At 38.3% G+C, this 14,624-nt stretch overlaps 1 protein-coding gene across 2 annotated transcripts in view; it reads right to left on the bottom strand.

The window, feature by feature from the left end:
- The window catches only part of LOC132847463 (adhesion G protein-coupled receptor A1), a 188,082-nt gene that overhangs the window by 102,795 nt on the left and 70,663 nt on the right, over positions 1-14,624 (bottom strand). Inside the window, exons 8-10 of one of the 2 annotated variants that reach the window (XM_060872760.1) lie at positions 8,054-8,218; positions 6,990-7,167; positions 5,194-5,343 (exon numbers count right to left, since the gene is read on the bottom strand). In XM_060872760.1, the coding sequence (XP_060728743.1) occupies positions 5,194-5,343; positions 6,990-7,167; positions 8,054-8,218 (493 nt within the window). Of the gene's footprint in view, positions 1-5,193; positions 5,344-6,989; positions 7,168-8,053; positions 8,219-14,624 lie in introns of those variants that run through there. The other variant, XM_060872761.1, reaches the window with a different exon arrangement.

The raw sequence follows: 14,624 nt of genomic DNA, 5'->3' as shown, positions 1-14,624 counted from the left end.
AAAGATATGACTTACATAAAGAGCAGGAATAGCTGTTTATTTTGAACCTGAGAAAGTTTTCATAAAAGAACTATATTGAGATGCAGTTCTACATTTTCCAACTGATGCATGTGAAAAGCTAAACATTAACTCAGCAAATTCATACAGGTATGTCTGCAAATCTGTTTAATAATTCATCCCACATGGGTAAAATTATACACAAATACATCTCTCCATGTCTGCAAGCATATGCCAGTTTGTTACTCTGATACACACCAATCAGCCATAACATTAAATCCACCTGCCTAGTATTGTGTGGGACTAACTTGTGTTGTGAAGGTCTAACTTGGGTGTGTTTGTCCAGCACAAGCTAATACAGTATGTCATGATACTCAAATCATTCCAAACAAGTTTTGCAGTGTGTCAGGGTGCATTGTCCTGCTGAAAGATGCCACTGCCATTAAGGAATACTGTGGCCATGAAAGTGTGTACTTGGCTTGCAACCTGTGACACATGTAAAATAATATAGCATAAACACTGTACGATATCAGTTCGTAGCTCTAAATGGTGAATACTCTAAACAAACTAAAGTAATGTTTGGTGTTCCACAAGGTTCTGTTTTAGGCCCATTGCTTTTCTCCCTATATACTGTATGCTACCCCATTGTGAAAATCATTCGTGAGCATGGTATTAGCTTGCACTATTATGCTGATGACACACAGCTATATGTTTCAGCTAAGTCAGATGTGAGTCACCAGCTTAATAAGATTGAAGATTGTGTGGAGGATATCAGACAGTGGATGCTTACTAACATCCGTCTGCTTAACTCTGACAAGACAGAAGTGCTTTTACTAGGACGACAGGCAGCCAGAAGTAAGCTTTCTGATTACAGTGTAACTCTGGATGGTCTTTTTATTAAATCATGTGCAGCAGTAAAAGACCATGGTGTGATTATTGATACCGGTCTCTCATTTTAAACTCACATAAATAACATCACAAGAGTAGCCTTCTTTCATCTCAGAAATATTGCTAAGATAAGAAATATGATGTCATTACATGATGCAGAAACACTAGTTCATGCATTTGTTACCTCTAGGTTGGATTATTGTAATGCTTTACTGTCTGGATGTTCCAGGAGCATAAACAAGCTCCAGTTAGTCTAGTCTAGTAGGGGGCAAAAGCTTTTTCTTACAGAGCCCCACAATTATGGAATATTCCAATCCTTCCAATTAGTGTTTATGTCCAGGCTAAAAACACATTTCTTTAGTCTATTTTTTTATGAATAACTTTTCTTAGGTAAAGGAGCAGATCTGGAGGTTTCATGGGCATAGTGTTTGGTGAACTGGGATGTCTGGATGCTGTCGGCTTACCACCCTCGCAAGTCGCTCAGGTTTGCAGACTGTGGAGTGGTGGGACGCGATGGATGTCTGTGTCACCTTCTGGCTCTAGCCTTTTAGTTATGCTGTCATAGCTAGTCTTGCCGAAGTCCCTGTCTGCACTTTACACATAATTTACAGTGTCCATCACCTGATTACAATCATACCTAACAATTCTCTCTCTCTCTCTCTCTCTCTCTCTCTCTGTCTCTCTCTCTCTCTCTCTCTCTCTCTCTCTGTGTGTGTCAAGCTATATATGCCATTCCAGCGCTTCCAGTGTTCCAGGTTTCAGCTTTATCAATCCTGACGTTCTACCCCTGGTTGGAGCCTCGTCACCCAGTGGTCACCCTGCCAGGGATTGATCTGCATGGTTAGTCATTGACTCATGGGATTGTTGTGGATGGAGCCACCTGGAGACTGTCATGCATTGAACCAATGTTGTGTCAGTCAGCTTTATAGTCTGGTCTTTTTCAGCAATCATTTGAAGACTTTGACAGGAAGAAATCAGTGTTGGGTTCATGGTGAATTTAGAGTTTGCGCTGACCCATTAGTTCCTCAGGCACTCTCGGTTGCACTATTATAAACTGTTGTAGAAAGGACATCATTTACATTTACATTATTTACTGTCCAGTGTCACCCAAATGAGGATGGGTTCCCTTCTGAGACTGGTTCCTCTCCTATTATCTTAGTTTTTCCTTGCCGCTGTCGTCTCTGGCTTGCTCATTAGGGATAGGGATAGATATATAGCATTTTAAATTTTGAATTAATATATTTATTTTAAATTACTTTGAAACTTTAAATGTATGTATTAATTTATTTATTTTTATTTTGTTGTATTCAAAAAAATATTTTTCTTTAAAGCTGCTTTTAGACAATGTGAATTGTTAAAAGCGCTATACAAAGAAATTGAAATTGAAATTAATATCCACATCAATACCAGAACCCAAAGTTTCCAAGCAGAAAATTGCTCCACCAGCTTGCCCTTTTCCTGTAGTACATCCTAGTCTATCCACATAATGTAAAATTTGATCCATCAGACCAGACAGCCCTCTTTCTTTGCTCCATGGTCCAGTTCTGGTGCTCATGACCCTGACCTTCCTTAGATTACTTTTGGTAGGTATTAACCACTGCATACCTGGAACACCCCACACCTAGGTGTCTTGCATCACAATGTGACCCTTGTCAAAGCCACTCAGATCTTTACACTTTTTCCATTTTTCCAGTATCCTAAACATCAACTTTGAGAACTGACTTTTTACATGCTGCCTAATTTATTCAGTATATTATCAAGTATATAGTATATTAACAAGTTCTTACCTTTTACAGTGCAACTGAAAGGGAGAGCAATAAACAATAGATAAAGATTTTCCCCTGGCAGTAGAGCACTGTGAAAGGTAAAAACTTTTCCTTGCCTAAAGTTAACTTCCCTACAGCCAGCCAACAAAGATTCTGAACAGCCACAACCCTATAGTTTTCTCCATAAAGGCCAAAGCCTGACCAGCCTTTCCCTATACAGAATCTTGCCATTTGCTACATTTGAAATGCTAAAAACACACCAGCAGACATTGACAACACATAACTCACAAGGGTATACACAAGCGTTAATAACAGGTAATATGCCTGTAAATTGTATGGTATGATACAGATGCTGGAGGAGCTCCTAGGGTGCAGTGCTTTAGTAGTGAAACCAAGGTGTTTTTTAAGAAATTCATATTATACATGAATGTGTATGCAGTGTCAGAGGAATTTCAAATGATTTGATTATGGCGCTAATGTTTTAAAAATGCTATAGCTTAATTGAATGTGCAAGTTTCATTACAGTGAAGTGAACCACAAATTAGAAAGCTTTTACAAATTTGCTTAATGAAGCCACCGAACATATACAATACAAAACATTCAAACAGTAGATTCTTTGATAAGAATGCCCATTTTACAATGAATGAACACATTCACACATAGCTGTGTTAAAAAATTACCTTCACTGTGGCTTTGAAGAAATTCTGATATCATCACACACGACGTGACATTCAAGGATTTATGTAGTAGCACTGAGACAAAAGCCCACAGAGAAATAGCTTTAAAACATTTACCCTCCCAGAATAGTGAATTTGATAACTGAAAAAATGGCTTGTTGAATTTGTTTAATTTAAATGTGTACTTCGGATCCTTTTGATTGAATCGAATAACATTAACACAAGTAGTTTTCTTATCACCAACATGTACATGATCTGACGCTGCTGTACTGAACTAATCTACCATGTATGTTGTAAATGCCTAAATATAATACTGTAATTTTAGTTCCTGTCAGCTCCAACATGCTCATGAAATTTAACAAAGCAATTGGCTTACGTTAATACTCCCTGAATTGATTTTATTATGAATTATGAACTAATCAGTCAATTTAGTGATTAGAAAGTTGCTTAAATTAAGTTTCTTAGCAAAGAAATCATGTTTTTTTAGAAACATAATGTTTTTATACTATGCAATATTTTTACTATATATATTATTTTTTCTTAAATCTGACTGACCACGCATTCCTTTTTTTTTTTTTTTGCCATAATTATGAAATGGTCTTGTACTAATACATTTGGAAAACAAAAAGAAGTGGAACAAAAGTCCAAAGGTGGCAACAATTATATAGCATCTATACACCTCAGAGCAAATGAGACACAAGTACATTTACTGCATTTTAGGAAATGGACAATATAAAATGCAATATTTAATACAGTAAACGGAATATATAATAAGCTGCACCTCCCTTTTCTCCATTTTCCCCCATTTCTCCATTTTTGTCATTTTTTGCTCAATCATCTCACAAATGCACACAAATGAGGGAATGAACTGAGAAAAACAGCTTATTACATCACTCTCTAAGGCAACAATCCTTAAAGTAAAAAACATTCTAATAACCTTGAATTGTACTACTGTAATTCTGACAATAATAGTGGAAAAATTATTATCTCTAAAGCAAGTGTGATTACTTAAATCTTTCTTCTCTACAAGGTTGATCATTACATGCTGAATATGCTCATGGAAAGCTCATACAAGTTGTGGTTGTAATTGAACAAGGGTTCATTTACAGGAAATTACACTAGCTTAAAATGAAGAAAAAAAAAATTCACCCAGAAAGGAGTGGGACCAAATAAAAGGAGCAATAAGCGCAAACCTCGGTGTGGCTTTTCATTACTGAAGAAACCTGAGAGATTTGAAAAGCCTGAAAACAGATGTTTGTACTCACTCACTTGCTTGTAATTTTGCTTAATAGCATCCAGTGCAATTTGTTATCACCCCAGATTGTAACATTATAATGTACATGACATAATTAACTGTACATTTATACTGTAGTCAGGCGTATTTGCTTTCCTCCAGTCAGTTACATAACACGTGAATACGGTTTGCTTGAAAGGAGCTTACAAAGGCACATTTGATCCAACTAAACAGAGGCTCACAAGCTTATAGCTACAAATGTAATTAGTGTAAGCAGTGCAGATTTTGATCTGAAATCATGTTTGGAACTGGCTGTAGGATTCAAACAGCATTGCTTGTCTATTCTTACACTTTTTTCATACTATTGTACTGTGCGCAAACACATCTGTTTTTAGACAAGCTTTGGTGAAATTGCTTTAAAAGACAGCTTTAAATTTGGTCTTTTCCAATGTACTGATTGGACCTGATGTGACACAAAAGCTACAATGATTTGACCACTTTTTCAATCATACTCTTTGCTTAACTCTTCAGAAATTGAACTGAATCCAGCTAAGTTAAAATGCTAAAATGGCTCAGATGAATCACGTAGTCTGTAGACGGAGTCTAGAGCAAGCTGACGGAAAGTCCTTACTTGTTGGAGACGATCCACATGTCGTGTGATTCTCTCAACAAGATGTGTGACAAAGATGACGTCCATCATGTCTACAAACATTGCTGCATTGCTGGTGATGGAGGAGAGCTGTTGGGCCAGGAGAAGAGCGTTGGAGGTGTTTACTGCGATCTGTGTGTGTGGGACAGAGATAGAGAATAGAAAACACTTTACACTTCAAAGTTATCACCTGATTGGTTGGATTCCTCAGGATTTCTGCGAGATTTGTGTCATGTTTTTTAACAGCCCACTTGGAAACAAAGCCGTCATGATTTACTTGCTTGCAACTAAGTTGTTGTGTTTCCAATTGAGACAACAAGCACTTATGAGGATCAGAAAAATCCTGGATTTTCCAAATGATGTGATGTTGACTGTATAGACTCATTAATTTGCACAACATTTTAAAATGAATCTAGGGTTGCATGCCAAACTGTTTTTCACCTTCTTATACATGATAGTGCATAAAAACAAACTGTGATTAGATGCTTTACATGTCAGTCAGAGAGCCTCTGCAGTGATCCGTGGCCAATAAAAGTTGCCAAGGAGTCCAGACTTTCTGTCGTCAGTAATGTAAGCAATGTCAGACTAAACGTAAGTTATCTCTTAGGACAGTGTTACTAGTCTTACTTTGTCCAAGCATTTGGGTCAAAAGTGTTGGGGTTCTCGGCTAGAAGGTGTTTCATGTTGAAGTAAGTAGATCTTTTCAGAGTAAAGAAGACTGTAACAATAGCAATCAAGAAGACAACAACTGCTGAAATATCACCTCAAATTTCAAGTCAAGTCAAGAAGCTTTGTCCCAGTACTAAACTTTTTGTAAAATGCACAATATTATGTTAACGCAAGACAACAAACCTGGGCATTACTGAAATCATACTACAGAGGTTTCACTTTAGTTTAGCCAAGTTAGGTCTAAATTATTGAAAAATTGCAAATTGCTTTAGTTAAATAGCATTGACAACATCACTACAGTATAGATAACTAGCCCTTTCACAGGCCCTGTCAATAATTATATTAATATTCAGTATCTAGAGTATGCATTTAATTATACTGTAGATATAGAAAATTCAAAACACTAATACATTACCTATATATAGAATGAAATCTGCTTGTTCTACTGAGAAAACAGAAAGGCTACATGACCAGACACATACACCAGCATAGCTATTTGTAATGATTAATGAGAGGCAGGATGTATGTGTATAAACAAATATATAATTTATTGGGGCAAATCCAAGTTCATAGTGTGGGCCAAAACACAGGCCAGTAAAGAGGGTTAACCCATAATTAGAACAAGGAACAAAAACTAATGGCAAAACCATTCTGTGTGAAAAAAACATAAATTCCAGAATAAGAAAATACATAGAAAAAGGTATAATGATAGTAATTTAGTAAAACTACTGACTTGTCTGAGTTTATAATACACTTGGGGCCGGATGTCTTTTGAAAAATAGAGATTAAAAAATGTCAAGTTTTTTAGAGGCTATTGTATTAATATCCCTTTTGGAGACTTCATCCATGCGACCCTGGTTCTGCACTTTAGTTCTGCAAAATAAACAATTGCATACATATACCACATTACATTAACTGCAAGATAGAACTAATAAAAAATGATCCCTGCCAAATTGGATCTTTCAACCGTGGGAACATTAAGGCAAGTCATACCCGGACTCAACAGGTGTTCTGGATTATTATCATAATAAATAGGGTTTCTGCCCAACTATTGTTTTTCCCAGCATGAATATGTGAAGTAAGAAACAATATAAATTATTTTAGCCCACCTGTGTAAGTTCATGCAGCATTCGGGTAAACTTGCTGGAGTAAGGGCACTGATTGTAGTCGTCTTCTGCCCATCGACCATGCTTATCACATCTGCGCCATGCCCTCTTCTCATGAGAGCTGTAGGAGGCTGAGGCACATGGGAGAAAGGCCATTAAACCAGCCTGGGTTTTAGGCCACCTGTAGGACACAAAAGCAGCATCAGATCCGCAACACTAAATGAACTGATTGGTTAAAGACAAAAGAAGAGGACAAAATTAATTCCTGTGTGACCCTGTGTGTGAATCCAAGTTTCCTAACATCAAAAAAATATATATATATATTTCACTATGTTCTAATCTATATGTCAAATTAAGGTTGCTGCTATTGAAATATAATCAGATCACTGCATTGGTGCCTAGATAATGCAAATATTGCTTTCATTTTCAACTTGTACGATTCCAATAGATAAAAGCATTAAATCCAATAGTATTTTAAAATCTCATTCTAAAGGTACTCTCCATGCATACTAATAAATGTAGAAAAATATTAACTGATGTTCCAGTATAGGCACATTTTTACACAGGTTTTTTGTGAAATGAAAATATATTATTTCTGGGCTTGCCATAAGAAATATGAAGTGATATTTTTTCTCCATAACAATGAGACGATTGTCCTTTACATCCATATTGTGTTGAAACTGTGGCAGCAGAGTGCAGCTAGATGGAAGGTTTAGGAAATGAAAGCAGAAAAAAATAATATTAAAAAAAGAACACACAGCAATGCTGAGACATTCAGCCAGAGCGAGGCATTCGGCTTCGTTTCATTAACTACTGAGTGCTGCCCTGCCAGCCATAGACATGGTTAATGATCATAAAAAATGAGAGGTGTATGTAATTTGCTGGTTAGGCAGAATTCAGATTGTGATGCCACAGAAGATTTGTTGCTTGCTAAGAATACTGTTGCATATGTGTTTGATTAACCTTATAGATATATTGCATCTTGAGCTAAAAAAAATGCAGATACATGAATATTGTGTGTTGTGGATTGTGAAACGATAGGGTTGTGTTTCTTTTGCCTTGCACACCTGAAGTCACCTTTGTTGCCAGCCACCCTCTCTGCAGAGCAGTACAGTGCAGACGTCTCCAAAACCACAATCTCCATGCCAATGGAGCTGTTGCCACGGGAACTGGTCACGTGGCACTGCCAATTACCGGAAACATCAGCATCCACGTTGGAGAGGATTAGTTCACTGAGAAAATGGAAAGGGGGAAGAAGAGGGAGAGGAAGGATGCTTTTGTATGTCCACAAATGCATTCAATCTAATTCAGCATCATCAAGTTAAATCATCTATTACATGTATGAGGCTTTGATATATTAACACTGATCATACCCAAAAGTTTCATTTGCACTAAATCAAAGTATGATATTATTCTGAAAAATTTGGTTTGGTTAATTATGCATCCAAAAAAATTGTGCTCTTTCCTGGGCTGGCGCTCCATCCAGGGAGAACCTGCCTTGTGCCCTATTTTCCCTGATATATCCTTGAGACCCTGTCGAGGATAAGTGGTATGAATGAAAATTAATGGCTGGATGGATGAATGAATGGATGGATAGGTGGGTGGAAAAATAGGTAGCTGGATGAATGAATGCATGGATGGAGGGATGGAAAAACAGCTGGACAGAAAGATAAATGCATGTAAGGATGGAGGGATGGAAAAACAGCTGGACAGAAAGATAAATGCATGTAAGGATGGATGGCTAGATGGATAGACAGAGGGACAGATGGACAAACGGACAGACATACAGACAGATGGACAAATGAATGAATGGACAGACAGACAAATCAATGGACAAATGGATGGATGAATGAATGAATGGATGGATCGGAAGATGGATGAATGGATGGATAGGTAGATGGATGGACGAAGTGAAGGGCAAATGGGTGAATGGACAAACGGAAGGATCAATGCATGTATGGCAAGGTGGATAGATAAACAGACAGATGGATGGATGGATGAAATGATTTAGAGTCTAATCTCTTTCTTGCTGTAAATGATCTACACTTGAGTTTATTGGGAACTGACTGAGACATGTCGATATCAGACCTTTCTTTCTTTTTTTTTTCCACACTGCTTTGCTGTGATGTCACCTTATATAAATAAAACACAACAGCACCCTGCTAAACATGTGGAAACATGCATTTGGCTGTTTATGGTTGAGATACTAAGTAAATCAGATTTCTGGGAAAAAAATTTAGCAAAACTGTTTACACAACCAAACTGGGATCGAGCTTTCTGGTTTGGATATAAAGAGCTTTTTCTCATAACACAAGTCTTCTGGAGACATTGGCAATCAGCTTGAACAGGGTAACTAATAGTTTCCTGTTAAATACAAAATTTCTTTATTCTCCAAGACGAAAACAGATCCTCAGTAACACTTCACCTGCACAATGTTAAATGAAGGGTTCAGCTCCAAAGCCAGCTAGACACTGCTGAGTCAATGTATTTTTGTTTTTTAGCATTTACCTGCTTATAAACGAGATATACTGTATACATGCTTACAGAAAAAAAAGATTAACTGAAAACTAGACACTAAATAATCCACTATAAAAAAAAGATACAGTTTTATATAGTAATACAGTCTGCATCTTTGAGGAGTTGTGAAGAAAATACAGTCAGTAAGAACTGATTTTCTTTTTAAATGCTAATCCAAAAAAACTCTGCCACATGCCTGGGACAGTTGGCATTTAAACAGTAAGTCATAATAAGTGAGGGAGTTCAAATCTTTACAGAAAAAATATATTAAAGCCTCTCGGCAAGCTTCAGTTCTCTCCAATAATCCTACACACACACACACACATACACACACACACTCACACACTCACACACTCACACACACACACACACACACACACACACACACAGTTCAGCAAAAGTGCTCAGTGCAAAATAACGAATGCATTATCGTTTTCCTTGGAAATGTTTTGTAAAACAGCATTATGAATTTCAGAGTCAGCTGTGTGTAAGTCCTTCAGTCATAATTCACTTGCATATTCTTAACATAAACAAATGCAGCATTAATTTTAAACTAAATCAGATTTAAAAATTCTGAATATTTTAAAACTGCCTGTTTCTTTCTTACTAACGTATGCTCAGGAAGGGAAGAGAGTCAAAAGCAAGCACATGAATCACCCTGAGATCTCCTGACACTGGTTAATGATGGCACATGATTGTACATTCCTGATGTCCTCTGCCACAATATGGTCCAATGGACATTGATTAATAGCTTTGAGTGGTGTCACTGATCAACCAGGAGAAGCAATAGCTTACAGGAGACAGGACTCTGTACTGTATGAGCCAGCAAGAGCCTTGTGCTTCAGGAACACATGGTGACGTGCAGCATGGAACCGATGCTACTTCACTCGCAATTCCAGCTGCTTCAAAACCACACGCCAAAAATAACAGGCATTTTCTCTCCAGCTGCCATAACCGCAGTGCACTGCATCCACTTCGGCCTCCCAACACTGTGCTGCGCTAGTATATCCCTGGAGCCAAGAACCTTTCAACTGCTCTCTCTTTAATTCAGATTGAAGAATGAATGGATACTATTTAAGATGGATGTGCCTGGGCGTCAGAGATAGGATTAAAAACTGCAGGAAATAAAAATGAAGATGGGCAGTTCTAAAGCCTGACAATGCAGACGAAGTGCTTCTCTTCTCACCTGATTTTCCCAAAGCAGATGGGAACACAGAAAGAGACATCACTTTTAAGTGAACATCCAAATAAGCCACTGAATACCGACCTCTTGTGTCCTTCCATCTCTCTCACTTTCTTTTACAAGCATAGAGGCAGGGAGGGACACAATCTGTCTCTAGACGAGCAGGCGGCAGAGCAAAAAGACTACGAGATTATTCAGCTTTAAAAATTAAACACACTGTGCGTATGCATGGGTCAGCATGGTCAACAGAGGCACAATAGATTCCACTCAGTAAGGAAAAGGAAACATTGTTGAGAGTAAAATATGGATTCAGCTCAAGCTGAATCCATACACAAACACATGCATGCACACACACACACACACATAGAGAATGCACACATGCACACAGACACAAGCACATGCACACTCATACACACAAACACACACACAGTCATGAACGCACACACACACTCCTGCCCACACTTATGCACACACACATGCATATGCATACACACAGGCACACACACGCATACACAAGCAGACCTAAATTCTCACCACTGCTATTCTATTGTGAAGCTGTCTACAAGTAACGCCTCCCAGAGGCCTCATTAGGAGCATTTACGCACTTGCGCTGATATTTAACGATTTGTTTATATAACAGCACTCACGAGGCTGTTAACGACTAAAAAAAGAGCCTGGCCATTTATTGAGCAGCATTCCAGCAGCCTGACCATAGACCAGAATGCACTTCCTTTGAGAAAGACAAAGAAATAAAGAGAGAAAAATAAAGAGAGGGACAGCGAGAATGATTAAACATGTTGTATGTTTAATAAAGCTCAGTAAATATGAGTGATATTTTTAGACAAGAGATACTGACGGATATTGCTAGTTCACTGACAGATGAATGCATCTTAATCCATAAGGAGATTCAACACAGAAACGGGAATGCAAAATACCAAGCAGACAAGATGCACACAGATGGACACGAAACATACTCATATAAAGCATACTCTTGTTATGCTTTATTAGTGGAGATGAAAAAAAGAAAGGAATGCTTTATAGAAAGCTGGAAGATATTCAGAGCTGAGCTATCCGTGCATTGTAGTGTAGACGTTAATACTGACATTATGCACATCGCTGTTGAGACTGCACACCTAAAGACAACTGACACAGTGACACTTAGGGTGGAGTTTGCCAAAAAAATCTAGGTGAGTCCCAAATCACATGAATTTGAAGTATAGATAGTGCTTCTAAGATTTCATAAAGATATTTTTTGAAATTGCAGTGTCCAAAAATTTAGATTTTTCTGCAGCTTTTGCTAGAATTTGCTATTTTTTTGTGCATTCTTTCAGAAAACTATTTGAATTTTTGAAATTGGCAGCACATGATTCTGCTTTTAAACCACTACAGTGACGACAATTGCTTTCTGTGATAGCCGTACTCATGTTCGACACACATGAATCAAAGCGGGCCTTGACTGAATTTGTGTTGTGATGACATCAGATTATACACTTTAGCCAAAATGTGTAGTAATTTTGAAAAACTGCACGAGTTCTGAATATTGCAGTGTTCAAATGATTTTGTTTTTATTTCTGCAAGTGTGGAATACTGGACAATTCATGCACACAGTGGTCACAGCTTTAGCCTAGCAGAAGAAGAGTGGGGCTACTAGGCACTGGATGAAAAAAAATTTCAAGATAGTATAATAAAGCATTATTGGTCTATTTGAGACAATACTACCTAAAATTACACTAGACAGAAAAACATAGAGTGTATAGTGCCTTGAATTCCTCCAATCAGAAACAACCTAGAGTGATGACACTCACTGTGCACATGCTCAGTTAGTTTCCCTCCATTTTTGCCATAAAGGGAGCCACATTTGAATCTTCCTGACAGAGTTATCTACAAAAGATTGTTTTTGAGGTAAAAAAATTACTTTTCTTTCTGATGTACTTTTTTGGATGCTGTTATAGGATCAAATGTCTATGAATTCAAACAAGTATTATTAGAATCACTATTTTGTAAGCTAAAAATATAAATGGCTAACAAGTGTCAAACTCTCAGTCAAGCTAGCTCACATGAGATGAAAACATGGTTGGTGATACTGGGACAGTTGTAACACCCCATTACAACCGTCCCAGTATCACCAACCAATTTTCATTATTATTTTAAAAACTAATCAAGCTAAAATAAAACGGCATAGTTTCCCTTTAATGTGTAAATTAAAAGTAAAATGTGCGATGTGTGGTGGCTTAGTGGTTAGCACGTTTGCCTCACACCTCCAGGGTTGGGGGTTCGAGTCCCGCCTCCGCCTTGTGTGTGTGGAGTTTGCATGTTCTCCCCGTGCCTCGGGGGTTTCCTCCGGGTACTCCGGTTTCCTCCCCCGGTCCAAAGACATGCATGGTAGGTTGATTGGCATCTCTGGAAAATTGTCCTTAGTGTGTGATTGCGTGAGTGAACGAGATTGTGTGTGTGCCCTGCGATGGGTTGGCACTCCGTCCAGGGTGTATCCTGCCTTGATGCCCGATGACACCTGAGATAGGCACAGGCTCCCCGTGACCCGAGGTAGTTCGGATAAGCGGTAGAAAATGAATGAATGAATGTCATCAAATCACATACATCCCACCTTTCTGTGGAGGGGATTGATTTTTCAAGAGCCATGGCATCATCCTCCTCTCATTCCCCCCACACTGTTCCCATAAGCTGCAGCCCTTGGAACGCAGTGTATATGGGCCACTGAAGAGGCTGGTATACAACTGCTGTGACGGCTGGATGAAAGCTCATCCAGGAGCCACAACGTCCATTTATGATCTGCCAGGCATTGTGAAGAGTGCCCTTCCCCGTGCTGCATCACCGGCAAATATTCAGGCAGGGTTTGCATGCACTGGAATTCGGCCTTTTAATAGGAATATTTTCACTGACAGTGACTTTGCACCATCCCTAGTCACAAACCGCCCAATGCCAGCAGTGACACCAGAGGTTCCATCTTCCGCTACAACTCCATCACATATGGCAACTGTGGCATCCTCCATGCCACTTAGAGCATCATCCCCTGTCACACCATGTGTGGTGTCACCATGTGTGGTGAGCCATCATCCTCTGCTATGGACACAACTTTTTCACCTGTGTCCATCTGTCCACACCCAAAAGCTGGCCCAAGAAAGCAGACGACAAAGGGCAGGAAAAGAAGGGAAATCTGGGAACACAAGAACTGCACAGACGGAAGGGATTTTTACACTTGCCACAACTGTGACTCAGACTAGGTCTACCGAGGCCCCCTACCCACTCTCTCTCTCTTTTTGAGAATGTTTGAGTTCATGTTTAACCTTTTTTTGAGGTGTTCTACACAATAAATAATTTTCTTGCATTATAATTTGACAGCTTCATCCTCTTTTTTGTCATTTGTGTGAAAAAAAGGTAATCATTACTTAAAAACATGAAATGAATAGTCACAATAACACGGCTGATAAATAATATTTTCTATTTTGAGTATATGATTGATTCATTATGTATATTTTAGACATGTTACAACTGTCCCTGACATGCGTTACAACCGTCCCTGTACACTGGGACAGTTCTAACAGTGGAGGGACTGTATTAAAATTAATTTTGCAACCTGTACATATTTCATAAAACCACTTAAATACATTGTTTCAGCAGTTGACAGATTGAAGTTTATAATATAACAAATTGGTTATTCCAGTAAAAATGTTTTTTGATGTATTGCTAAAAATTGCAAAAAGTGTTACAACTGTCCCTGATCTCCCCTACATCCTTTGGGATGCAGCTAGAGAAATCTCCCAGTAACACAACAGAATGTTCATATCTACCTATACCATGAATCAGAAGGTGAATGTGATTTGTACAACGTGTAAAGAAATATAATGCCTGATAAACACGTTCCACCAAGCTGGTAGAGTTTTTTAAATGTCAAAAATAAACTGGATGTCATAGAATAT

The sequence above is a fragment of the Tachysurus vachellii genome, chromosome 6 (genome assembly GCF_030014155.1).
Source record: "Tachysurus vachellii isolate PV-2020 chromosome 6, HZAU_Pvac_v1, whole genome shotgun sequence".
Classification (NCBI taxonomy): domain Eukaryota; kingdom Metazoa; phylum Chordata; class Actinopteri; order Siluriformes; family Bagridae; genus Tachysurus; species Tachysurus vachellii.
Note: the sequence above shows the minus strand (reverse complement) of the source record. Positions and strands in the feature narration are given on the sequence as shown.